Source organism: Trichosurus vulpecula, chromosome 2, assembly GCF_011100635.1.
Source record: "Trichosurus vulpecula isolate mTriVul1 chromosome 2, mTriVul1.pri, whole genome shotgun sequence".
Taxonomy (NCBI): Eukaryota; Metazoa; Chordata; class Mammalia; order Diprotodontia; family Phalangeridae; genus Trichosurus; species Trichosurus vulpecula.
In genome coordinates, this window is record NC_050574.1 from 33,574,366 (window position 1) to 33,601,553 (window position 27,188).

The following is a 27,188-nucleotide window of genomic DNA, read 5'->3' on the forward strand; positions in this document are numbered from 1 at the left end:
GGTGTGGCAGGGTGGGCCATGGGTAGGGAATAGGGCAGGAGAGTCAATGATTAGTGGGTTTATAGCAAAGTAATTTTTATAAATTGGTCAGCCTAGAAAAGGGTGAGATACATACGTCACAGATGTGGGTATATGGGCCTTTATGGAATCACTCTGTACATGCCAATGCCCCCAGGCAGGGCTATGAACCCCGGTAGCCCACATCCTTGCGCTCATACTCAGGGAGGCCCAGGAAGGATTCGAGGGCACCATCCTGGACCTCCAAAGGGCTGGGGGTATCAAATGGGGGAATGGGCTCTGACGGGAAGCTCAGAGACAGCATCCGGGATGGATAGAGGGGCAAGAAGAGGTCATTGCTAGCTATTATGGGTTGCTCTATCTCCAGAGCTCCCTGGAACCAAAAGTCAGAGGAGTTTGAGGCTAGTGGCCGGAGGAGAGTAAGCGTGTGACTTGGGGGGTCAGGAACCACCTCAGGCTCCTCAGACAAGGTGCTGGGGTGAGGCTGGGGCTGGAGGTTGCCCTGGCTTGGGGCCTGGGACTGGCCTTTCACCATGGAGCTTGGGTTGAGGAGATGTAAGGCGGACTTGGGGTGGACGGGCCCTGGGGGCCCCAGCAGGCCTGTTCGTTTCAGAGAGGTCCTAGAGGGCTCTTGCTTCTTCGAAGACCTGTCCACAGCCTTGGCTGAGCTGGAGCCTGTGGTTGACGACAGCAGGTTCATGGCCTGGCAGGATGGCTCACAGCCCAGCCTCAGATGTCGTATTGGGCTTCTTAAGCGGACAGACCGGGGCCACAGGTCATCCTCACCACTGTGCAAAAGCACAAAATTACGCTGGCTTAGCAGAGGAAGCATCTTTTCTGTTCGGAGGCTCTTGTGGAAGGTCTCCAGAGCGAGATCTGCAATAGGAGATGTGGTGGCTTGGACCCCTCAGATGGGGGTCAACAGCTTTTACACTGAGCACTGGGGACAGAGGGGCCTGCATGTCCGGGCCTTGGGACAGAGGGCCACATATCTACAGATTTGGAATTTGGACTAGAAGTCCATAGGCCTTCACTTGTGGGACGAAGAGACACATGCCTGTATATCTGGGCTTTGGGACAGAGAATTTCAAACCTTTGCACTTGGGCCTAGGGTTCCTGAATACTCACAGTCTGGGAACTGCAATGGAGAAAGAGTGATTAAGGCTAAGGGAACTCAGGGCTGGGGGTTTAGGGAAAAGCAGCTCAAGGCTAAGGAGGTGGAGGAGAAGGCTTCGAGACTGCAGGTTTAGGGCTAGAGCCAAGATGATCAAAGGGGCTCAGGGTCTGTGGCCAAGGCAGACAGAGAGGCTCAGCTCTAGGGTTCAGGAGGGGAGAGTGTACCAGACTTTGGAGCTAGATGAATAAGTTGAGCTTTAGGGCTGGGGCTAAGATGAGCTAGGGACTCAGTGTTTGGGGTTAAAGTAGTCAGAAGATGTCTAGAACTGAGGATTCAGCTGGGCAGAGAAGCTCAGGATTCAGAAGAGCAAGAAGGGACTGAGGGCTCAGAGTTAAGACAGGTTGGAGGAGATCAGAGTTAAGGACTTGAGGATCCTGAACTAAACACAGTATTCAATATGGGATCTGAACAAGGCAGAGGACAGTGGGGCTAAGGGCTAAGGTATAAGCAGAGGAGGTCAGGGCTGGGGACTTAGGGGAAAACAGCTCAAGGCTGAATACTAAGATGAGCAGATGGGAGCTCAGGTTTTGGGGGGGCAGAGGTGACTCAGGGCTTAGGTAGGCAGAGGGCCTCTGAGATCAAGATGGAGAAAGTGGATTAAAACTGGAAGTGGAAGTGAAAGTGGCCAGGAGAGGTTCAGGGCTTAGGTAGAGAGGGCAGCACCCAAGGTTGGGGCTTGGGAGGCAAATAGGGCTTATGGCTTATCTAGCTAAGGTGAATAGAGATAAGACTTTGCTTAGATTTTAAGTAGGTGCTCCAAGCCTGAGAAGGGTGGGCCAAAGGAGGTAGAAGCTATGGTGGGCAGAGGGATTTCAGGGTTGGGAGCTAAAGTATATGGAGGGGGCTCAGGGTTAACATAGCTAGAAGAGCTCACGGTTAGGCCTGAGGGTGGTTGAGTGTCTCTAAACTGGGACATCCCTTACCCAAAGTCTCATGGACCACTCTGGGTACAACATCCTTCAGGACCTCACAGTTGGTATGTAGGGCAGGGTTGGAGTTCATTTCCAGCAGCCATACCTAGAAAAAGAAAAAAAAGGAAATTTTTATGCATAGCTCCTGAAAACAGCTTAAGGACAGTCTGGGATATATAGGGGAAGCAAGTTCAAAGACACTAAGGTTCCTCACTTCCAACTCTACTCTAACCCTAGGGTTTGAAACTAGGAATCTAGATTCTATCACCTTCCTCTAGGGTCCTTTTGGGCTATTATCTGAACATAATATTCCACAGTGGATAAAAAAATGGACATAAGAGCCAGAAAGGCCTAGGTTCAAATCCTGCCTCAAATATTTACTAGCTATGTGATCATGGGCAAATCACTTCACTTCCCTCACTTACATCTGTAAAATGGGTATATCTCATTTGATATTCGTATATATGCAATATACATATTTGTGTACATATATGTATGCAAATGCGCAGCTAGGTGTCACAGTGGATAGAATGCTGGGCCTGGAGTCAGGAAGACTCATCTTCCTGAGTTCAAATCCCACCTCAAACACTGTGTGACCCTGAGCAAGTCACTTCACCCTGTTTACCTCACTTTCCTCATCTGTAAAATAAGCTGGAGAAGAAAATGGTAAACCACTTCAGTATCTTTGCCAAGAAAACCCCAAATGGGGTCATGAAGAGTCAAATACAACTAAAAAAAAATGACTAAAAACCAAATGTATACATATAAACATGTATTGTGTACATGCATATATACATATATACCTATGCACATATACCCACATATATGTCTTCTCTACTGCATACATATGTGGGCATACATACATATACTGGCACTATATACCCACATGTGCATGTGTGTATGCACATATACATTGTGTGCGTGTATATGTTGTATGTATATATACACATATGTATATATAGCCCTGGCCTCACAGGCTCCTTGTGAGGATTAAAACCAATAATGCCGACTTTATAATCATAGACCTTTGAGGCTATCTAGTCCACCCTGGTCATTTACTTTTCTTTAAAAAATATTTTTGAGATCTTTTGTTTTCATATCATCTTCACTTTCCAATACACGGGAAATTGTCTTCTCTCCGCCTGCCAGAGAGCCATCTCTTGTAACAAATAATTTTTAAACACCAGCAAGAATCCAGTAAAACCAACCAATACAATCAACCAAGTCTGATATTATATATAGTGTTCCACACTCGCAGTCCTCCATCCTTGCTGATAAGGAAAGGAGTAGGTATTCTTGTAACTCTTTTTTGGGGCCAGGCTTTGCTGTTGTTCATTTTCAGTTATGTCCAACTCTTCCTGACCCCGTTTGGGGTTATCTTGGCAGAGATGTTGGAGTAGTTTGCCATTTCCGTCTCCAGCTCATTTGACACTTCAGGAAACTGAGGCAAAGAGGGTTAAGTGACTTGCTCAGGGTCACACAGCTAGCTAGTAAATGTCTGAAGTCAGATTTGAACTCAAAGTTGTCTTCCTGGTTCTAAGCCCAGTGCTTGATCCGCTATGGCGCCACCTAGCTGCCTCTAGATATCATAATTTTTCACTTCTTTCTACGTCAATTGAGTTGTTGCTATTCTTTTCTCTTACATGGTTGTCATCATTGTGTCTGTTATTTTTCTGGTTTTGCTCACTTTACTCTCCTCTCAGGTTCTCTAAGTCTTCCCACATGGCTCTGGATTCTTCATGTTCCTCATTTCTCATGGCACAGTGATACTCCATCACTTTCATGTGCCACCATCTTTTTAGCCATCCCCCAATCGATGGGCATCTACTTTGTTTTCAGGTCTTTGCTGCCATAAAAAGTGCTGCTAGAAATATTTTGGTGTATGTGCATGGAATCTTTCTCTTTGCCGCTAACCTCTTTGGAGTACATACCTTAGGTCAGAGAGTATGGACATTTTAGTCATTGTCTTAGCCTGATTCCAAATGGTTTTCCAAAATACAACCCCTTTATTTTACAGATGAGGAAACTGAAGCTCATAGAGGCAGTAGTTGGCAGAGTCAATATTTGGACCTAGGTCCTTTAACCCTAGATATTGATTTTGCAATAATGCATCTGCAATCTCTCTTGTTCAGGGCTGGGGTGGGTGGATCAGGCTCTGAGAAATCTGGAGCCCACGTCACACAAATCACAGACTGTCAGAGTGAGAAGTCTAAGAGACACTTCCAAGACTTCAGATGAGGAAACAGGCCCAAGAGAGGAAAATGACTTGCTGAAGGTCACACAGTAGGATCATAAGATCCTAGATCTAGGGTGGGAGGAGTTATCTAATCCAAACCTCTGATTTTATAGTTAGGGAAACTGAGGTCCATAGTCGCACAGGTAGCTAATTGTCCAAAGCAGCTGAACTCATGTCCTCTTACTCCCTAGTCTGGCATACTTAAGTCTGTGACAGGAGCAGGCTAGAATTCATCTCTCCATTTTCTTAACTCCAGAGCTCTTTTTAACCCAGTGTGACTTGTACCAATTCTGAGAATTGCTAGTGGCTGATGTCAGAACTGACCAGGGAACGTGGATGTGTTCTAAAAGTGCAGTGCTCTGCTCCAAGTCAAGAAGGAATGACAGCAGTCAAATTCAAACACCAGCTGGGGAGCAGTCCTGAGCCCAGCCTAAGGCTGCAATGCAGCTGAGAACTTGGACCTCCCTTCTACCTGGTCTTACCACACTGTAGCCAGCAGAGGGCACCCCAACCCCACAGACAATTTCGACTGGCTTGTCAGCAGCTACAGCACTTTATATATTATATTGATTTATTTGGGTATATTTGTCCCATTCCATTTCTTCAGTTAAAATGTAAGATTCCTTGAGGACAGAGATTATTTTCTATTTTTTATTTTTACAGCCACAGTGCCTAGCACAATTCCTGGAACATTATAGATGTTTAACAAATGCTTCTTGAATGAATGAATGAATGAATGAATGAACTTATATTCCCAGCCTGGCTGAGATTGGCCTGGCCAGTGTCTTTGGGGGTAGGCTGCTGGGACCTGGTCTTCTGGACCTGGTCATTAGTTAATTGGAACATGGGGGAGTAGTAGTTTCTGACTAGACTCGCTTGTGAGGTCCCAGGAGGAATACCTTCCCACTGCAGCCAGTGGTCATTCCTAGTTACTGACCCCTCATCAGGCCCAATGAGAACATTGCAGGGCTTCTCTTATGCAGAGACCCTTATTCCAGGCTTTCCATTCAAGGAACTTATTAACACTGAACATGAAGATCTATCACTTTGTCTTAGGTCCTACCACAGTAGAAGTGGAAAGGTCTTTAATGTTGACATCAGACATTCATCCAGCGGCTTAAGGATTGCAAAATGTTTTAGATACGTAATCTCATTTGATTCTTAGAGTCCATTTAGTCCAATACCCATCATTTTACAGATTAGTAAACTGAGACCCAGAGAGAGGAAGAGACTTGACCCAGGTAATATTATATATGTGAACTTTCTACTAGACTCACACCTTCCCAGTGAGCAGAGTTTGTCCAGCACTTGTTCTACTTTTCTCCTGGGGCCTAAGGAAAGCCTCCTCTTGGACCACAACCCCCACACAAGAGGTCTTGGCTCTTCTCTGCTCCCTCTCTCCCCTCCTCTCTCAGGAGTGAGTCCTCTGGCCTGCTAGGGTGGTTTCTTAGAACACCCTGTACTTGTAGGGTCTCAGCAAATAGAAAGACATAGCACAGGTACTCAGTTCAGCCCCATCTCTGATCAGGAGATTCAGTTCTGTCTCCTGCTGCCCTGTCCTCCACATTATTAATAGGATCGTAGATTTAGAGCTGAAAGGGACCTTGGAGATCATTGAATCCACCCCCTTCATTTTACAGAACTGAGACCCAGGCCAAGAAAGTGATTGAACCAAGGTCACACAGGGGAATATGGAGCACAGCCGCTGAGTCTCCTAGTTTCCAGTCCAGAGTTCTCTCTCTCCTGTACTTTCCCAGGGCCAGTAAGCTGAGGAACAGGATTTCTCAAGAAGCCCAGAGGAGGCCTTGAAGAAAGGAGTGTTCTGAAAGCCAAGCCAAGCCAAGCCCCCAGATGGTGCAGGGCCCCTGCTAGGCTCACTAAGACCATTTAATGAGCCCCCCTGGACTGGTCCCCATGTCTGACACTGGATCTTACCCTTTCCCCCAGCCAGAAGTGCAGCAGAGAGAGAGGGGAGGGGGGCTCGTGGGCCCACACCCAAGACACAATGGACTGGGAAACCAGAGCTGGGCCAGCCCCTTACCGCCTCAACAAAGCAGGGTATTGTGCTAGCCGGCTCCTTGCCCGGCAGGGCCGTGAGCAAAGTCTCTCCCCAGCCAGCGCTGGGACTGACTGCTGCCCCTTGGCCCTGCCCCGCCCCCCACCCACCTCTGAAGCTCCCCATGGGGAGCATCCTGTCTGGGGGAGGAAGAAGGCCTGCCTCTGGGTAGGGAGTCAGCCCTCTCTGCTTCCTGTCTCCCCCACCTCACAAATACAACCTGGCTTTCAGTGAAAGGCCTTTCCCTTTGTAATGATAATAATAATTAATAATGACAATGATAATACTAAGGCCTGCCATTTATCATGAACTTTTAAGGTTTGGCAAAAACTCTGCCTATGCTCTCCTACTTAATCCTCCCAATAGCACTGTGGGAGAGCTGTTGTTGTTATCCCCACTTTAGAGAAAAAACTGGAGGCAGGTTAAACGATTTGCCCTAAGTAATTTAGCAAGTGTGTGTGGGGTGGGAGAGGATTTGAATCCAAGTCCTTCTTGACTATAATCCTGACTCTAAATCCAGCCAGTTCTCTGTCCTCAGCGGACTATGTCTGCGGTATTGTGTTCTCCCATGCTAACAAACCACTGAGCTCCTGTGGAATCCCACCTACCCATCACCCAGGAGGGGGAGGATGGAAAGGGAAGGAGACAAGGAGGGAAGAGAAATGAAGTGGAAAGAGTATTGCATTTAGAGTCAGGGACCTGGGTTCAAATCCTGACTCTACCAGTCATTAACTATGTGATCACGGGTTAGTCACTTCCCTCCTGTGAGCCTGTTTCTGCCTATGTGAGAAGATGGTGCCACACTGGGTGACTCCTAAGTCCTCTTTCTTGCTTTATATCTATGATCCTATAGTTTTGGAAGTGGTCTTTGGAAAGGTCAGGAAGCACCAGGCTGCTCCATGTTTAGCTTCTATGGAGGGGAGCTTTAGGTGATTGTTCAGAGTTCCAAGGTGCCCGTAACCACTGCCATTTTCCATCTTCTGGTTTCTTTATGCTTCTCTTGGGTCTTTCCATCCATCCATCCTTCCTTCCTTTCTTCCTTTCACCCGTCTTTCCTCCATCCCTTCCTTTATTCTTTCTTTCCTAGCTTCTTTTTTCTCCTTTCTTCCCTCCCACCTTCCTTCCTTCTTTCCTTCCTTCCTTTCCTCCCACTTTCCCCCTTCTCTTCCTTCCTTCCTTCCTTCCTCTTATCTTCCCTCCATCCCTTCCTCCATTCTTTCTTTCCTTCCTAGCTTCTTTTTTTCTTTCTTCCCTCCCTCCTTCATTCCTTCCCATCCCCACAGTTCCAAGGAATCTCCTCCCCTTCCCTCCTCCCTCTCCCCAAGGAGTTAAGGATGGTTAAGATCCAGAAGCCCCTTAGGGGAGGACCCACCTTGAAGTTCTCATCAATGAGGAAGTCACAGCCAATGAGGTCGAAGTAGCCTAGTTTACACTCCAACTTGGACTTCACAGCTAGGAAGCACTGGAGCATAATCTGCTGCATCCGTTTCTGGGCAGGAGGTGGGGGTGGGGAGACATGGGGCAGAGTCAGGACATCCTGGTTACAGATCCACCCAAAGTCCAGAGCCTGCAGCCTTGCCTCTGCCTTCCACAGCCCTCCCCCACTACCTCCCCTCCTCCTGCTGCCTACTCTCTTCTCTACCTCTCAGAATCCCTGGATGAAGGAACCTCAGGGGCCGTCTAATGCAGCCTATACCCTCCATGATGCACTGGACTAGCCCCCCTCAATTTGTTCATCTGTAAAGTGAAGGGGATGGCGGGGGTGGGGGGGAGGGGGACGGAACGCGGCTTCGGCTAGATTACCTCTAAGGTCCCTTCCAGTTTCTCTCAAGAGAATGTAAGCCCCTTGAGGGCAGGGACTGATTTCACTTTTGTCTTTATAGCCCTAGCACTTGATGCAGGGTCCAGCTGGCACATAGTAAGTCCTCTTAATTAATGTTTTCTGTTGCCTCCAGCTAGAAAACTATGCAGCTAAGATGCTTATCTGATCTTTGCTTGAAGAATGTCACAGAGGAGACACTTTGGGACAGCTTTCAAAGCTAAGAAGTTTCCCCTCACATCAAACCTAGAGCTCCCTCGAGATTACTCCCCTCCCATCTTTCTGGTTCTGGTCTCTGGGGCCAAGTAGAACAAAACTGATCCCTCTTCAGTGTAACCCCCCTTCCTTCAGTCATGAAAACAGCTGACATCTTTTGCCATGAATCCTCTCTTCTCCTGGCCATAAATGTTTCACTTTTACAACTGATCCTCTTATGGAGGGCTCTTTCCACTCCCCTCAATGCTCTTGATTCTGGTCATGTTCCTCTGGCTAATCCTGCTTATCAACATATTTTTAAAATGTAGGGCTTGGAATGAAACACAATACTCTACGTGAGGTCTGACCGGAGCAGACAATGGCAAGACAACTCCCTTTTTGTAGACATTCTTCTCTTAATATAGCCTGATTGCTTTAATGTTTTTTTTTTCCAAAGTCAAATGTCATACTATTGAGTCATGTATAGTTTTCAATCCACTAAACCCCCTAGTACTTTTTCAGATAATCAGTTTTCTAGTCACACATACATATCCTGTGCATGGGACATTGGGACATTGGTTTTTTGAACCAGCATGGAAAACTTTACATTTATCTCTATGACACATCCCATCTGATCTGGTTTGCTCCCTTGTTCTAGCCCATAGAGATACTTTTTGGACCCTGTCACAGTATTCTGGCTCTCTCTTTCAGCTTTGTGTCACCTGGGGTTATGATACTTCTTCCTCTCTTTCTTCTCCCTCCCTCCCCTTTCCTGAAAACCCGTGGAGACACAAGGTCCTGGACTCATCTGTCTTATTTTCCTCACCCACTCCTTTACTCATCCTGTGTGTTGTGGGAACAGAGGGGGAAGGGGTATACCACTCCCTTTAAAGGATGAGCTAGCCAACTAACATCTATTAAGCACCTACTATGTGCCAGACACTATGCTAAGTGCTTGGGATACAAAGTAAAGCAAAAACAATCCCCTGCCCTAATGGAGGAGACACAGCATACAAATGACTAAGTCCAAACAGGATATAGATAGGATAAACCGGAGGTAATCAATAGAAGGCATTAGAGAAGATTGGGGAAAGACTCTTCCCGAAGATGGGGCCATAACTAAGACTTGGAGGAAGTCAAAGAAACCAGGAGGTAGAGATGAGGAGGAAGAGTATCCCAGGTATGGGGGATAATCAGTGAAAATAGACTGTCAGGATGTAGAGTGTCTTGTCCATGGAACTGCTTCCTGGGTGGACTGTTTGGCTGGATTGTGGACTACATGGAGGATTAAGGTGTAAGAAAATTGAAAAGTAGGAGGAGATTGGGTTGTGATGGGCTTTAAAAACCCAATGGCTTTATAGTTGATCCTGGAGGTAATAGAGAACACACTGGAGTTTATTGAATAAGGGGTGACGTGGTCAGATTGCTGCTCTAGGAAGATCAATTTGACAGCTGAGTGGAGGATTGGAGTGGGAAGAGACTTGGGGCAGGAAGACCCCTGTCCCAGAAGCTGCTGAAGTAGTCCAGGTCTGAGGTGATGAGGGACTGTACCAGGTGGGGGTAGTATCAGAGGAGAGAAGGGGGCATGTACAAGAGATGTTCTAAAGAAGAAATGCCTGCACTTGACCATTGATTGGATATGAGGGATTGGATGGTAGAGAGAATAAGGAGTCAAGGACAACCCTTAGTGGTCAATCCAACATGACTTCCTCAGCCCTCCTAAATGGGTGACTGCTGTGCCAGTTGGACCCCTTACCTCTCCTCTCTCCCTCCCCCAGGGGCTCTAGGAGAAGGCAAGAGGGTGACTCCCTAAAGAGAGGAGCCAAGATGCTTCCATGTATCCCCATTATATTTCTTTTTTCCTGCCTCTCCTCAAGAGGCTGCCATTCTACTTGGGAAACACCTGGGGAAACCAGATTTTCCCTAAGAACTCATCAGGACTAGGAAAATTCCAAGAGGCATGGAGAGATATGGGTTGCAGAGGGACCCTTTCCTTTTAGGAAGTCCACATTTGCCAGCTCAGGTTGGGCTCCTCCCCCTCCCCCTTGGATCCTTCCAGTGAGAGGGCGACATGCCCAGAGATCTGTACCCTGATTAGCAAAGACCTCTCCAGAATGCACCTGCTGCAGGATTCTTAGGAACATCCCCAGGTGGTATAGTCATGCCCCATGATATGGGCATATTCACAGAAAAGCAGACAGGCAAAAACCCCAAAGTTCAGACCAGTGGTGGAATCCAGCTGGTTCACACCAGTTCACCAGAACTGGCACCTAATTTTAGGTTGAGTTCGGCAAACCAGTTGTTAGTGGGGTGGGACCTGTGCCTGCCACATTAGTGGCAGTGGCAGCACCGTGGCTTGGTTCCGTGGAGAACTGGTTGTTAATTTATTTGAATCCCACTACTCGTTCAGACATATGGCCACATATACACATGGAATAAAGTCATAGACTCATAGCCTCAGAAGCCATTAGGCCATTGCATCCAACACCCTCTTAACTTACAGATGAGGAAACTGAGGCCCAGGGTGGTTAAGTAGCTTAGGATCATTAATCTAGAGTTGAAAGGGACCCCAGAGGCCATTTAATCTCACCCCCATCATTTTAGAGTTGAGGAACAGAGATCTAAGGGAGTGAAGTGTCTTGTTTGTTCATAGGTAGTAATTATTAGAGAAGAGGATTTGAACCCGGGCCCTTTGATTCCCTATCTAGTGCACTGTCCATTTTCCCACACTACCTTGTCCCATCCTCATTTGCCAAGCTGTGGTCCCGTCCTCCTGAGAAGCTGTATTGTGGTTCTTCTTGACCTAGACATCTCTTTCTCCCCTTGGAGACTCAAACCCACTAGGTAATTCCTCTCCTCCCCCAAAGAAGGGGGCCCCTTAGAGCCTGCAGCAGGAGGTCCTTACAGTGAAAGTGGTGAGCACCCAGTCCCTGGGGAGCCCTTTTGCTCTGCGGAACTTTTCATTGATGTGTTTGTTGAGGCGGTCCATGCTCCACACAGTCTCTTCCTTCAGGAGCATGTACAGGGGACTTTTCTTTTGCATAAACTAGGAGAAAGGATGAGAAACAAATATGGCTCTGGGAATCCTCACCAGGCTTCCTAGCCACAGACGTTCCACCCTCAGCTCCTGAAATAGCCACAGGCATCCTTCAAGCCATAGACCTTCAGAAAGCATTACATCTACCCTTTCCCCTCCCTGCCAACTACCTTCTATTTATTTTGCATTCATTTCATGTGTATATTTCTAATGGTTATATATTTCCTCCCTGGGTAGACTATAAACTCGCAGAGGGCAGGAACTATTTGATTTTTTTTCCTCAGCTCCTAGCACAGAAGAATAGGATCAGATCTACAACTTCATTGAACTTCCAGATAAAGAAAAACTCCTTCTAGCAGAACAGGTCTGCATCTTCTCTTCAACGGAGGGTCTTAGTGAGTTGACAGGTTAAGTGACTTGCCCAGGGTCACATGGTCAATATGTGTTAGAAGCGGGGCTTGAACCCAGATCTATCTGGCTGCAAGGCCAGCTCTCTAATAAATATACCAACTTGTCTCTTACTTGGCAATTAATTATTATGTGGATTAATTGTGCAGATTAATTGAAGGGAGTCTCACACCTGTCTCATAGATCCTTGCATAAACACAGACAACTCTCCTGTAGACCCTCCCCCAATTACAGGTATTTCCCCCACATGGAGCTCCCCAACAACCACTGCTGGCTACTTGCCCCCCTAAATAACTGTAAAAATCCCTCTGACAGACCTTCCCCCACCAGGCTAGAGGGTTTGTTGTTGTCGTTACAGTATGTGTGTGTGTGTGTTAAGGGGGGGCAGATACAGGGAGGGCACCTTCAGGTTTATGGACCTAAGGCATCTACAAGAATGACCATTTTAGGATTGATTTGACTGGCTGACCCCCTCCCCAGAGCCCCTTCCCCACACGTTCAAATGATTCCTTCAACCCCTTTCTCTGCCCCCCCCCACCTCCAAGCTAATCCAACAAAGAATTATTCAACAGGTACTATGGCCCAGGAACTATATTAGAAGCTGGAGATACAGAGTGAAAAAATGAGTTCAGGGAGCTTACATGGGGTAACCCAAGGACAGGTGACAAACATGTATTTTTTAGGAAGAGGGAAAGAATGCTTATATAAGTACTTGTATACTTAAGCTTAAGGGGATGAAGCAAAGTTTGCAAGTGAGCTGAGCTTTGAAGGAAGCTAGGAATTTTAAGAGGATGAGGTGAGAACAGAGGGCATTCCAGCTTTCGGGGACAGCCTCCAAGTTAGATGGGGGACTGGCAAATAGGCCAGTTTCGTTTTTGGGGAGATTTTCAATGTCAGGCTGAAGAGTTTGTATTTTATCCTAGAGGCAGTAGAGATTCATTGAAGAGCCTTGAGCAGAGGAGTGACCTAGTCTTTAAAAAGACTGTCTTAGCAATTGAGGGAAGGTTTACTTACTTAGAGAAGGGGAAGAGACTTGGAAATGAGGAGATCAATTGGGACATTATAGGAACGGTTCAGGTGGGCATGATGAGGGTCTGATCTGGGATGTTGGTGATGTGAGTGGAGAGAAGGGGATGGATGGGAGAGACACTGAGGATGTAGGATCAATGAAATTTCCCAGCCAATCAGATATGGGTGAGAGAGAAGGATGGCTCCAAAGAGGTGAACCTGGATGACTGGTAGGATAATGGTACCCTCAACAGAAACAGGAGAAGTTGGTGAAGGGACCTCTATCTCCCACCTGCCCAGATCCCAATAGGGACCTTCCTAAGCTATACCAACAAACTGGGCCTGGGGGAGTGGACATTGTCCTGAGAGAAACGGAGAGAGGCAAGAGGGAGGTATGGAGAGATGGGGAAGAGGAAAGGAGATGAAGAGAAGGAGATAGAGGTGGTAACAGAGGGAAGAGAGAAGGAAGGAGCATTCCAGGTATGGGGTTCAGCCAGTGCAAAGGCTTTGAGAGATAGAGAGTGCATGGAGGGAAGCAAAGTACAAGAAGATTGGAAAGGCTGGGTTGTGATGGACTTTAAAAGCTAAATGGAAGTCTTCTCTCTGATCCTAGAGGAGACAGGCGCCACAGGAGTTTATTGAGTGGGGGTGGGTGGAAAGGTCACCTTTTAGTCTATGGGACTATATATAGTCTATGACTATGGGAGAAGGGAGAGCCTTGGTTTCCACTCCACATGATACCCCAGGGACCTCTCCTCATACCTGATTAGTCAAATGTCCTGCAAGGTCCTTGGCCTTGGGGTCGTAAAGGCTCAGAGTCAGCCTTGCATAGCCATGACTAAAGAAGACCATGTAAGGCATAGCGCAGGCAATAAGCAGGTAGGATCGCACATCAAACTTCTTCCCATCCAGGAGCAGTGGGTTGTGGATATATCTTTGGGAAAGTAAAGGCAGGCTGACTACATTCCCCTCAAAATCTCTCCCTCCCTCCTCCAAACTTCTCTCTTTCTTGTTGAAGGTACCTGGTCACCCAAGGTAAAACCCCTAGAATTATTCTTAACCCTTCTCTCATTCTCACCTAAAGGTTGCTAGGGGGCACCATGGAGAGAGCAACCTGCAATCAGGAAGACCTGTGTTCAAATCCAGCCTCAGACACTTCCTAACTATATGACACTGGGCAAGTTCTTAACCTTGCTCTGTCTCAGTTTCCCCAACTGAAAAGTGGACATAATAATATTGTGAGATTGATATAATGAGATAATGATGAGATAATATTTGTAACGCACTTAACACAGTGCCTGGCACATAGAAGGTGCTTAATAATCACTTTTTTCCTTTGTCTCCCCAAATATATCCAATTGTTGTCAGATCTCATTGATTCCACCTCCACGACCTTTTCCTCTTCCATCCCCTTCTCTCCACTAGACTGTCTCCCCCAAGACTATTGGATCCTCCACTTACTATCTGTGTGACCTTGCCCTATTTATACCTCAAAGTTCCCCCAACTTGACACTTCACCCCCCAACCCTTTGTCTTTGCACAGGCTGTTCCCCTTCATGCCCAGAATTCTCTCCTCCCACCTTTTAGAATTAGCTTTCCTTCAAGGCTTGGTCTGTGTGCTGTCTCCTACAGGAAGCCTTCCTTGATCTTCCCCCCCTTCTCCCTCCTCTCCCCCACACCCTGGTCCCAAGTTGTTAGCATTCTTTCCTTCATGAAAATTCTTTTGTATTGGGAGAAGCAGGGTGATACATTGCATTTGGAGTCAGAGGGACCTGGATTCAAATCCTATTTACTATGAGCATCAGGATGGTTACTGACCTCAAGTGGGCAAGTCACTTGAACTCCCTGGGCCTTACTTTTCTAATCTGTAAAGTAAGGGGATTGGATGAGATGTCCTTGGGAGCCCTTTCTGGCTCTAAACCTCTTGCCTCTCCTCTTTGGCCAATGGTGTCCAAAGGCGTCAAGGCTGGAAGCGAGGGCCATCTTTGTTTAATCATGGGTCCAGGATTGAAGGTGGGTGTCACAGCCACCCCTAACTAAGTCAGCTACTCATGGCTTTAAGTCCATTGAACAAAGATGCGGTGTATAAAGTGGTCCCAGGCTTAGGGTTGGAAGGGACCCCAGTGATGGTCTTGTCCAGACCTCTTATTTCAGAGTAGGAAAGTGAAGGCCAGCGAAAGGAGTATTCTGCCCAAGGTCATGCAGGTGGTACACAGCAGAGGGGAGGTTTATCCCTACACTCCAGAGCAGGGTCTTTCCTCTGGGCCACATCGAGAGGTCCTAGTGCCTTCCCCCACACTCACATGCCTAGAGCTGATCACACCCACCTCTGTATAACTCGTGCCTGGGGAGCCTTAAAGGGCATCTTCTTATAGGTGGGATCATCCTCGATGCTCTGCATCTTGGCCTGGAGGGAAATTGCTTCCTCTTGGGTCCTGATCAGAAAAATGCCTTTCCCCTGGTTGGAAGCAGTAGGTTTACAGATCCAGATCTCTTCATCTGCAGGCACAGAGAGCGGTGAGGGTGTGGGAGAGGGGGAAGGGGTTAACTCTGCCATGTCACTCCTGTCACCCTTTGGCATTGACATGCCCTGGAAGGGGCAGGGGCCTAGGCCTTCAGTTATGCTCTGGTCTTTGGGCTGACAGACCTCATGGCAGGAGAGAAGCTCTGCAGGTGCCTGGCTCCCCTCCCTTCTGCCCCCTGCCCCACCCTAGAGTAGGGCTGACAGTTTACCACGGAAGACGGTAATGAAGTTTTCCCGTTCATCTTTCACATCTAGACGGTAGGTCTCTGGGAAAAAGTCATCCATTTTCAGAACCCTGTGGGAGAGTTCAGCATGAAGGACAAAGGAACAGGAGGGAAAAGGAGTCACCTCCTTGAATCATTCATTCCATCCCTCTTTCCTTCCAGATCTTGTCTCTTTCCATTCATCTCTTCTTCTATCCACCCTTTCATTCTCCCTCCCTCCTTTCTTCCTTCCTTCCTTCTTTTCTTCCTTCTTTCTTTCCTTCCTTCCTTCCTTCCTTCCTTGCTTCCTTCCTTCCTTCCTTCCTTCCATCTATCACAGAGACATTTTACTGAGTGCCCACTTTGTGAAATAAATAAATGTAAGGCTTGCTTTCTTGCCACCTTTCCCCGAAGTTGAGGTCAGGACACTCAAACAAAGCCTGCAGAGTAGTGTCAATCAAAGCCATCACCATTTGGCTTTAGAGTCAGAGCACCTGGGTTCATAGCCTGACACTGTCACTTTCTATGTGATCTGGGCCTCAGTTTTATCCTTTCTAAAATGGGGGAGGGGTAGCTGGGACTACTGAACACCCAAGGTCCTTTCCAGGTCTAAACTGATGATCTTTCTCTTTATGGGAGGACACTGGCTTGGAGGGTAGATGGCTCCTGCTTCTACAGATAGCACCTGGGCATGGCGGGGGGAGGGGTGTCCTTACTTGATGTGCACTGCAGTTGGTGACCTGGTGATCTTGCTCATGACTCTGGCATATTCTCGCAGGGCATTCAGGAGGCCGATCTTAGTTGTCAACAGCTTGTTGTTAGGGATCTGGTAGAGGAGTTGTTCGCCTATATCACAAAACACCGGGATGATGAGCTGGGCAGTGGGGAGGTGGGTGCCTGTCTTTAAAGGGATTCTGTTCTATAGTGTAGGGCACCCAGTAGGTGTTTCTGGGATGGGAGGGTAGAAAAGTGGATGGGAGCAAAGATGGGTGCATAGATGGGGGGATAGAAGGAGAGATGGAAGGATAGGTGGGTGAAAATAGACGGATGGGAAAGAAGTGAGGAAAGGAGAGGAGAAGGAGGGAAGATGGCTTTTCTAAAGAATTATGGCTTGTACATCCTACAGAGTGTAAGCTCCTTCAGTACAGGGACTGTTTTCACTTTTGTTGCCAGTGTGTCAGCCTAGCATACAGCGTTTGATAAATGTTGGTTGATTGAGCGCCTAGATATGATCCGACCCCCACACCACCAATAAGAGTGTAAGCCCCTGGGGGTAAAGATGGTTTTATTTCCATCTCTGTATCCTCAGTGTTTAAGACATTTCCTGACATAGGGAACTTAACAAATATTTGGCAATTGGTTGATTGGCATATCTTGATGCCCAGAGACATTGCTATCTCGTCCCCAAAGGCACCTTGCTGATATGCAGCCTGGCACAGCTTCTAGTCTCAGTCCAGATGCCTAGATCCCACTCATAGATTGTAGCTTCAGGGATCCAGGACCCTTCTTCATTATGCCCAGATGAATTAATGCCCAATTAAGCAATTGATTAAATACCACTCATTGTACCAGGCTGCCCCTATGCTGGGTGCTAGGGTTGTATCAACATTGAAACAGTCTCTACCCTCAAAGACCTTACACTCTATTGGGGAGGAGACAGAATATACAGAAAAGGTAAGGCCATTAGGAGCCCCCAGCTGACCATTCTAAGGAGTGGGGGTATGGCAACTCAACAGGAAAGTACTTGGCATTTTCTGGCCATTACTGGACTCAGAGACTCTTGAGTGGGGAAAGGAATATACATCTGACACCCAAATTCAAGGGTCCCAAAAAGGACACAAGTTGGGGTCACTTATGCCTCCTTCCTATTGTTCCAATGATGCTGCTCCTTGGAAAAAGCTGTAACAGTGACAGTGGGCAGGGGACAGTCAATGGATGGACTGGAAGCTCCCTTGTACCTTTCAAGGTGAGCAAAAGATGCCAGAGGGGCCAGGGATTAATATTCACTTCATCAGGTATGGCTTGGTCTGGTGTTTTGGTCATCCCAGTCTCCCTCTGGGCCTGAAGGATGGCCTGGCCACTGCTATGACGTATGACATTGGTTGGGACGGGGACGGTTGAGATGGGGATGGTTGGGACAGGGACCTTCCATGTTTCCAGATGGGGCAGCAACTATGGGAAGTGGTATGCCTAAGGGCAGCAGTCACCAAAGAACCTTCCCACGGGCTTTCTTGGGGAAAAGGGATTAGCTTTATTCTGCTTGGCCTCAGAGGACCCAACCAGCAGTAATGAATGGGTCAAACTACAAAGAAGCTAATTTAGGTTGGATGTCCTTAAAACCTTCCTGACAGTGAGAGCTGTCCAGGAATGGAATGGACTTCTCCTCCCCTCACTGGAGCCCTCCCTTGTCTGGGAAGGTATAGGGGAGATTCTTTTCCCTAGGAGCTTATGCTGGAGAATTATGGAAGTCCCTTAGAGCTCTGAAATTCTGTGTTCCTGAGCCAGAATCCCAGCATGTTTGGCCAGCCAGCTGGCTCCTGTCGGGCATTCATTTCAGATGCTGGTTATCTGGACTGGCTGGGACCAGGTATCCCGTCTAGGAAGCCCTTGCCCCACCCCCCTGCCCCCTGCCCCCCTTTTCTCTGGGCTGCACCTTCTCGAAAGGAGTAATAGGTGTCCCTGCACTTGATCTCACACCATTTCAGCTTGTAATCCTCCCGACGGTTGTCATGGATTCTCTGCCAGCCTTTGCTCCGGCAATAGGAACTGATCCTGCCAGGATAACAAGATTCACTGGACTGTTAACGATGCCTTAATTAGCTCTGGGGCCTCAGATTCCCCTGAGGAGCTCCTGGGAAGGCTGACTGACACCCGAGGCTCTGCAGCTGGTCTCAAACCTGGGGGTGAGGGGGGATGGGAGGAGGAAAACGTGGCCCTGAGCCAGCAATTTTTCCTCCTGTTCTTAATTAAAAAGTAAGCCAAGTAGCCTTTGGGCCAGCACTTGGGCAGCTGAGGAGGGGTGATACCAGGTCAGACCTGGCAGTTGTGGGGACAGGGCAGGACAAAGTGAGTAGGGGTGGGTGTCCTCGGTCATGCACCTCAGTTTTAGGGTTATCAACATCACTCTGGTGCCCAGACTCTGGCTCAGGAAAGGCAATTAAGGCATCAGTCCCTCCTCCCCTAGAGGCCTGTGGTGGCACCTGGTTCCCCCTTCCCCATCTCCCTTCTTCCAAGGAGATTGCTTACAGCACGGCCCCATTGGTCCCCCCGATGTAGAAAAAGGGACCCTGTGCGGGAGGCGTCAACTTCTTCTCTTCCAGGTTGGGCTCTTCTGGGGGGTGAGTGTGGTTGGCTTGAATCCCTGGGGCTTCAGTTTTGGTCACAGCCTGTGTTTCTGGGTGGGCAAGGGCACCTGCAAAAACATGACCCGGCCCCAAGAGATGTCACCCTAGTGATTTTCCTCCCCCTCTGTGGAGGAGTCAGGCTGGTCTGGGGTCAGAGAGTAGTAAGGGAGCTAGCATCCATCCAGGGCTCACTCGAACCCCTGCCCTTTGGAAACAGTAGGGAGACCAGGAGCTCCCATCTCTACCTGGCCGCAGAGTCCCAGAGAGAAAGAACCTTCAGGCCCAAAAGTAGGGTAGGCAGTGTTGGGACACACAGCGAATAAACTTAGAAGAGCATCACAGACCCTGACCTGGAAAGTACCTCAGAGCCCCTCTAGTAGAACCCCCTGATTTTACAAAGAAGGAAAGTGAAGCCCAGAGGAGGGGAGAAACTTGTCCAGGGTCACACAGCAGAGGTAAAATTTGATTCCAGACCCTTGGCCACAAGAGCCAGTGCCCTTTCCTCTATATCAAGCACAGGGTCATAAGGTTTGAGAGTTGGAAGACATCTCAGGATAACTTGGCTAGAATAAATCCCTCATTTTCCTCAGGAGGGACCTGAGGCATGAACAGAAAAAGAGACCTTCCCAACATCATGCAGTTGCTAGAATTCAAACTCAGGTCTTTTGTTTCCAAACCTAGGGCTATTTTCCCTGTATCACACTCCCTGAAGGACAGAAGCCAGTTGGCTACTTGCTGGGGGTGGGGTGAGGCATTGTGGACATTGACTCATGCTTTGGATAGGGGTCAGGCTCTATGGCATCTGAGGGCCCCTTGGAGTCTGAGATTTGAGGGTTCCTCCAGAACTTGGAGACTCCAATAGACTCCAGTGCCGGAGTCCTTAAACCAGAGTGCATGACCTTAAAAAATAGAGATTTTTTCACAACTGCATTACATGTAATTTGGGTCCTTAGTATCCCATGTGCTCTATTTATGCTCTTAGAAACATGACCGTGTAGAGTCCATAGGCTTCACCAGACTGCCCAAGGGGTCCAGGGCACCCTCCAAAAAGGAAATCTGGCTCTTAACTAAGTGCTTGTCACACTAACAGTCCTAGGGAAAGGTAGGCGATGAGATCTGGATACCAGAAGCAATCCAAGATCTCCGGAGATCACAGACAAAGATAATAGGGAGTGTACTCAAACAGCACCGGGGAACCATGCATATTGCCTAGGAGGTAGAGAGGGAGAATTCCAAGCAGAGGGTAGAGCAGGGGCGAGATTGAAAGATTAGAGTGAGCTTGGCCTTTGGGGAAGACAGGCACAAGGGGAAAGACAAAGGGTCCAGGAGGAAGAGCATCAGGGGAGTAGGGAGTAGATTGTAGAGGGCCTTGAATGTCAAGATAACAGTTTGGATTTCAGGCATGGGACAGTGGGAGCCTTCAGGAAATGAGGAGAGCTGATGCCATATGTAACGAAAAGAACCAGAATTTTCAGCTTCAGTTTGGGGTTCTGGAGAGCTGAGGGTTGTTAAAAGATGGGAGACGATCCTCTGGGATACCATGTGGGCAGATGACAAATTCCTGACTCACCTGAATAATAATTTTATTCTTTAAAACGTGTAGTGAGGGGGGAAATGCAATTCTGAACCTGAAACATCTGAGCATCAAGATGGAACTTTGGTTGCTGAAGTAAAAAAGATGGGTGCCTTGGGGGAGGGGCAGTGGGTGGGTGGCAAGGGACCACTTTGTCATAGAGTTCATAATAAAGAAGTAGAAGAAAGTGTAGTATGATGGGCACCCTAGATTTGGGGAGAGTGGAGTTCAAAAGAGTGAGAGAAATAATAGGATTCCAACAATCCAAATTTCTGCAGGGGAAGCTCTTGAGAATGAAATTCTGAAGAGAACTTTACAAAGAGAAATACTTCTGATGTACAGTACCTAGCACACAGTAAGAACTTAATGTTTATTGACAAAGCTGATAAGAGAAGGAGAAGCTATTTAAACAGACCGATGTGGATGCATAGGGAACTCACTGGATGAGTCAGATTTTAATAAAGATAAATGAAAACAAAGATAAGAGGCTAAAATTCAAAAGTATAGTAGAGTCCTTTAAGAAGAGTATGGGGATCACTAAAACTGGAATGAGTTCAAGTTAGGGAGGAATGAATGCTAAGAACAGTTAAAGAGAGTTTCTTTAGCTACTTTGGGGGCAAAAGCAGAGTCAAAAAAGAGATGGGTAAGTGAGGTGATGATAAAGTATGAGAGAGAGAGGAAGGAGAATTTCTGTTTTCTTGGTCAAGATGAATGCTCTTTGGCACAGGAAAGAGAAGCAAAATAAACCCAAAGTTAACGAGTAGTTGATGTCCAAGATAAAAGAGAAGGTGGTAAAAGGGAGTCGAGTTGAGTTCTGAGTGAGTTCAAGTTACCTGCCCCAAACAGACTCCATCCTAGGGAACCAAAAGAGGGAAGGGAAGGGGAAAGGAACAAGCATTTATTAAGCACCCACTATGTGTCAGGCATTTGAGCTAAGTATTTTACAATTAGATGTGGTTGGCTGATGGAAGATCACAGAGAATGGAGAAGTGCCGATGGACTGCAGAAGGGTCATTTTCTCCTGATTTTTTTTTTTAAGAAGGGAAGAGAATGAAGACTCTGCTGACCATAGGTGAGATCAAATAATTCCTCTCAAAATGCCAGAAGCTGTTATCCAAGGGATGGATTTCGAACATTTAGACAGGGAGGAGGTAACCACTCTAAACCACCATGGCTTTGTCCAGTCATGCCAGACTAAATTAATTTCCTATGTTTTTTTTTTTTGACTGAGGTAGAACAGTGGGGACAGCATGCCTAAGTTTAACCAAATCTTTGGTCTGTCTTATGCTATTCTTGTGGCGAGATAGATGTCAAAAAGGTAATAACAGAATTATGGATTTAACAGTGGAAGGCACCTCCAAAATGAGGGCATTGGTTCATAGGAGTGTATGTAGATAAAGAGCTGGAAAGGACCTTGTTTAGAGGCCATCTAGATATTTCACAAGTGAGGAAACAAGGCCAGAGAAGGGAAATGACAGCCTGCGGTCACTCTCTGGGGTTGCTTGCTCAGATACTAAGTAACAAAGGTGGAATTTGAATTCAGGTCCCAACTCAAGTGCCAGTGTTCTTTCTGGTTGAACAATTGGAACCAAAGTGTTTTATCAACTTCCAGGGGGATTTCTAGGGTAGTGGTTATGGGATCTGTCCTTGGTCCTGAGCCAGTTAACATTTTTATTTTTTGTCAGTGCCTGGAACACTCTGTTTCATCCTGTTCATCATGTGTTGATCCTGTTTGCACATAATACAAAGTCTGGGGAAACAGTGCCCTGAGTGACATACAGTATTCCAGATCCATCATCAACAGGGAAAAATTAATTGGTATATAAAGGTCAAATTCTGTACTTTAGTTCAGAACTTGATGGGGCATAGCTGGACAAGTTTTTCATGAGAAAGATCTTTGCGGAGGAGTCTCACTTAAAAGACTGTGACATGGCAAGCCCCCAAAATAATGCTATTCTAGGCTAATGATAGAGGTATATAATACACTTACTTAAAATCAGGAAAATTCTCAATAATCCTTGTGCTCTTTGACCAGTTTAGAGTATTTTATCTGTTCTGGGAACCACATTTTAGGAAAGACAGTAAAGGTGGAGACCAACATGGTGTGTTTTGTGTGTGTGTGTGGGCGGGGGGAGACTGGAAACCATGCCATAGGTGGAGGAAAGACTTGAGACTATGCCATATGAGAAACAGTTAAAAAATCTAGAAGAAAAGATTTAGTGGAGGGACACATCATGGCTGAGTTCAAATAGCTGATGTGCTGTTGTGTAGAATAGAGATTGCTTGTTTTCTCCATGGCCTCAAGAGGACAGAGGTAGCTGCCTACTGACTCAGATGGGTATTAGGAAAATTTTCCTAACAATGGACAAGAGTTGTGAGGTCCCAAAGCAGAATGGGAGATGGTATGTTTTCCTTCATTCAGAGCCTGCAGGACACTTGTCCAAGATGCTGTAGATGGAATTCTTATTCAGGGATGGAATTGGATGGAAGTCCTCTTGTGGTCCAGTCTAACTCAGAGGTTTGGGATTCTGTCTGCTCAGTGGCCTGATCCCCTTGGTCAGGGGAGAGAGCAGCATTGGTGGTTGGAGCCCTGAGCCTACCAATGGCCTGGTCTCCTATGGTTGGGGAGACCAGTCACATGGAAGGAAGTGCTACCAGGGTCTTCCAGGTCTAGATCTGGCTGCAGAGCCCAGTCAGCAACGTTCTTACAAGGGCTTGGTGTCAATGGCCTGATCATTGGCAGCAACACAATGGACACAATCGCCACCAATTTCACACCTGCCCCAAGGTGAGCACAGAGTGCTGGAATGAGCCCAGAGTTTGGCGTCTGAGAACGATCATAGTAATAAGTGCTTGGATTTATAGATAGTGCTTTAAGCACTTTTCCAAATATTATCTCATTTGATCCTTACAACAACCCTGTGAATAATGTGCAATTATTATCCCCTCCCCCATTTCATAGATGAGGAAACTGAGGTTGAGATGATGTGACTCACCCAGGATCACACAGCTAGTAAGTGTCTGAGGCAGGATCTGAACTCAGCTCTTAATGACCCTGAGTCCAGTGTTCCACCTATTTTGCTATCCAGGGTTCTCCTACTTACCATTTTTCCCCACTTTGCTGAGGTCAGTATTCTGGGCCTCAGTTTTCTCATCTGTACCATGAATGGGGTGGACTCAATGATCTCTAAGGTACCTTCCAGCTTTACATCCTATGATCTGAGTACACTTGCTAATGTAATCCCTCTTTCCCTTCCCCCAGCCCCACCCCAGTCCCCAGCTGGCTTCTCTTTCCCCATCAGGAAACTCAGACATGTGCTACTCAGATATAGGGCTGCATGTGGTTGGGTTTGTTCAGCATTTTCTCCAGCACTGGCACTTCTAAATAGGATCAGGGCATTCTCTTCATTCCCAGCACATGTATAATGGGAGGGTTTCCTCCATGCCTTTCTGAAGCCCAGGCCCCACAGCCTATCTGATCTATTTGCCCTCCCAACATTCCCTAGGACAAGACAGGAATCCCCCCCATCTAGGGACAGACCCAAATCACCATGCTTCCTTCTCTCGCTCATACTAACAGTCACACTCTTTCTCTCTTCCTCTCCTTTGCACTCTGCATCTTGACCTTCCCTCAGATCTACTGAAGAATTCCTTGCCTTCCTGAATGCACTTCCTGGGTGTCATGAAACAGTTAAAGAGCACTTCCACCTACCGCTGGACTCCCCCATTCCCTGGTCCCTTATCCCTTGCCCCAATTTGCATCATAATGAGGCTACCCCCATCTCCTAACCCCCAAGCAGTATACCAGGGATAACAATCTCCACCCCAATTTCCCTGCTCACCTCCACCCCCAGCGTTCTAATGAAATCATCCTAGACACCATCCCTAACGTTATCATATAATATCCTGACCCCGGTGTTAGAACAGGGATCTATTTCCATCCCTAGCACTCTGATGGTCAAGGGACTGCCATCTCTAGCCGCCATCCCTACATAGTACAGGGAACTTGCTGCTGCTCCTTAAAGATACACCTGGGGCTTACTATAGGTGGCCAGATGTTCCATGTGACCTCCTCTCCACAGGGTCGCCCTTGCTGGGAGTAGCTCTGGCTTGGACACCTAGTGCCTTCTTTCCTTTCTTTCTCTTCCCTCTTCTCCTTACCACTGTAAGGGCGACTCTCCTACCTGAAATCACCCTTCCCTCTACTCTGTATGTTATTTCCCATCCTAGAAAAGATGCTTCTTGAGCAGAGGGACTGTTTTTGCTTTTCTTTGTCCCGCCCCCCCCCCCACTGTCACCTTCCCCTGCCAGCTTAGCAATAGTACCTGGCACGCAGTAAGCGCCTAATCATTGATTTAACTGCACAGGTCTAAAGGGGCCTTTGGGGAGGGATGACAGCAGTGGCTTCAGCTTGGGGCCTAGGAGAACCAAACAAAATTCCTAACAAGGATAAGAGCCAGGGATGTGATTTCTCTCACCCCTACCCATGGCACAGAGATGGAAATATTATGTATGGCTATACACATACATACAATGTTTATAATTTATATATTTAATATTCCTGTTAAAATGAGGTGCCCTCAAGCCCTGTTAGGAAGGGCCCCCATGAAAGCTCCCTGGGCCATAGAGAAACTCCGAGCTTCTTTGTAAATCTCAGGCCTGATTCCCTACGCTCTAATGGCAACGGCAACGCTGGCCTTTAAACTCAGGTGATGCTTCTCACCCAATCTCAGTATATTAATAGGATAATTCTACCCCCACCCCCTGACCCCAGGCCCGGAGTTCTTTATCTTCATTTTAGTGTTATAATGAGGTTCACTCCTAATCCTCTAGCATTAGGATGAGGCCACCTCCACCCTTGGTGTTGTCTTAAGGGTGTTATCCCTATCCCTGACCCAGGCATTGTAAGGGGGTCATAAATATCCCTGTTGTCTTTTCCTCTGATCCCTTGCATTATTAATGGAGTTATAACTAGAACATACAAAGCAGTTAAAGGTTTTCAAAGTGCTCCTTAAATATTATCACAGCCACCTTTGGAGGGAGATGCTGTTATTATTATATCCAGTTTATAGATGGGGAAACTGAGGCAGACAGAGGTTAAGTGACTTGCTCAGGGTCACACAGCTAGTACGTATCTAAGACAGGGTTTTAAGGTCAGGTCTTCTTGACCCCAGGTCCAGTGCCCTAACCACTGAAGCATGAGCTCACCTTCATTCCCCGACTTCAGCCTCACCATTATCTACCTCCCCCTCCCCCATATAATGGGATTATCCTCATTCTAGGATCCCAGCTCTATCACAGTGATATCTCCAACACTGACCACCTCGGCTCTGGTACACCCACTGGGCCTGATCCTGACTCTTTCCACTCTTGCCCTACTTAGCATCACCATGGCAAGGGCTGTAACTTGGAAGCTTTTACTTAAGCACCCTGTCATATCCATGAGGGAGCCCTAATGAATGTTGTTTCTCAGTAACCATTATGTAACAGCACCTTAAAAACCAAGCTATAGCCTCTCCTCCCTCCCTCTCTCTCTCTCTCTCTCTCACAGACACAGACACAGACACACACACACACACACACACACACAATTTTCTCTACCTTCTGCTTTTTTTGATAGGTGGACAGCAGAGAGAGCTGCCAGCTTAGAAGCATTTAATGCTCAAGCCAATCAAAATTTGGTTGCTAGGAAGACCGGGACAGTTCCAGCCAATGAGACAGGGCACCCCATGCACAGCCACCATCATGCTCATTCTATGTATCCTTTGCCCTGGCTGATTAGAGAGTGGGTGGCAATGCTTATCTCTGTCTTCTCCAGGGTGCAGGTGTGAGATCATGTAAGACTGGGCCCCTTCGCTCCCATGATCCCAGGTCTATCATGGACTCCAAAGGTTCACCCTCCTCTGATCTGAAGAATCCTACACCTGGGAACAGCCCTAGGCATAGACAAACTGGCATTACAACAGCTACAATGATGATAATAACTAACACGTATGTGACACTTGAAGGTTGCAAAGCACTTGACTTATGTTGGTTAACTCCTTTGGTCCCCACAATAACCCTGGGAGGCAGGGGACAATATCATTCCCACTTTACGGAGGAGGATGAGACTCAAGTCCAGCATTCTGTTTACTGCGCCTCCTAGCTATCCATGAAGATTATTTTGGCGGGGCAAAGGGATGGAGAGTGGAATCTGGATTTATAATTTCATTTGTGCAGTGAACTACCATTGAGGAAATTCCTTCTGCCAATGTAAACTAGGTTTGGAAAGGGAGAAGAGAGAGCAGTGGAGGTGGGGGTGGGGAACAATAAAAGGTTAAATGACTTGCCCAGGGTCACACAGCCTGTAGGTGTCAAAGCAGTAACTTATATCTTCAGGACTATGGCCAGCTCTTTATCTGCTATGGCCAACCCATGTCTCTGAAAAAAAGATACCCTTTCTTCTAAGCAAAGAACTAACTAAATAAGCTTCGATGAGTCTGAATTTTGGCTGCCAATGAATGCCTCACATTGATAACAGCCCCTAAGATGCGGGTTCTGAAGCTGGAAGGGTCCTCAGAAGCCGCTTATTCTGGTCCCTTCCCTCTTATAGATGTGGAAACAAGCATCCCAGGAGAAGGAGAACGACCCAAGGTCACAGAGACAGTGTCAGGGGCAGGAGTCAAAACTAATTAATGAA

At 47.3% G+C, this 27,188-nt stretch overlaps 1 protein-coding gene across 1 annotated transcript; it reads right to left on the reverse strand.

Moving 5' to 3' along the window:
- Positions 1–181: 181 nt before the first annotated feature.
- Positions 182–23,664, reverse strand: TTLL10 (tubulin tyrosine ligase like 10). The gene is made up of 11 exons (XM_036743648.1): positions 23,610–23,664; positions 18,839–19,004; positions 18,246–18,364; positions 16,309–16,438; positions 15,599–15,684; positions 15,193–15,364; positions 13,628–13,799; positions 11,318–11,458; positions 7,771–7,887; positions 2,119–2,212; positions 182–894 (listed from the first exon to the last, which is right to left on the reverse strand). Exons 1-11 carry the CDS (start codon positions 23,662–23,664, stop codon positions 182–184), a joined length of 1,965 nt encoding a protein of 654 aa, XP_036599543.1.
- Between the last annotated feature and the right edge of the window lie 3,524 nt (positions 23,665–27,188).

What these genes read in the sequence shown, in the direction of transcription:
- TTLL10 (XM_036743648.1), bottom strand. Translation starts at nt 23,664, where the DNA reads ATGAGAAAACTGAGGCCCAGAATACTGACCTCAGCAAAGTGGGGAAAA. An exon ending in CTATTACTCCTTTCGAGAAG is followed by an intron (nt 16,439 to 18,245) that starts GTGCAGCCCAGA and finishes TTTGTGATATAG; the next exon opens with GCGAACAACTCCTCTACCAG. An exon ending in CAGGACATTTGACTAATCAG is followed by an intron (nt 11,459 to 13,627) that starts GTATGAGGAGAG and finishes CCTTTCTCCTAG; the next exon opens with TTTATGCAAAAGAAAAGTCC.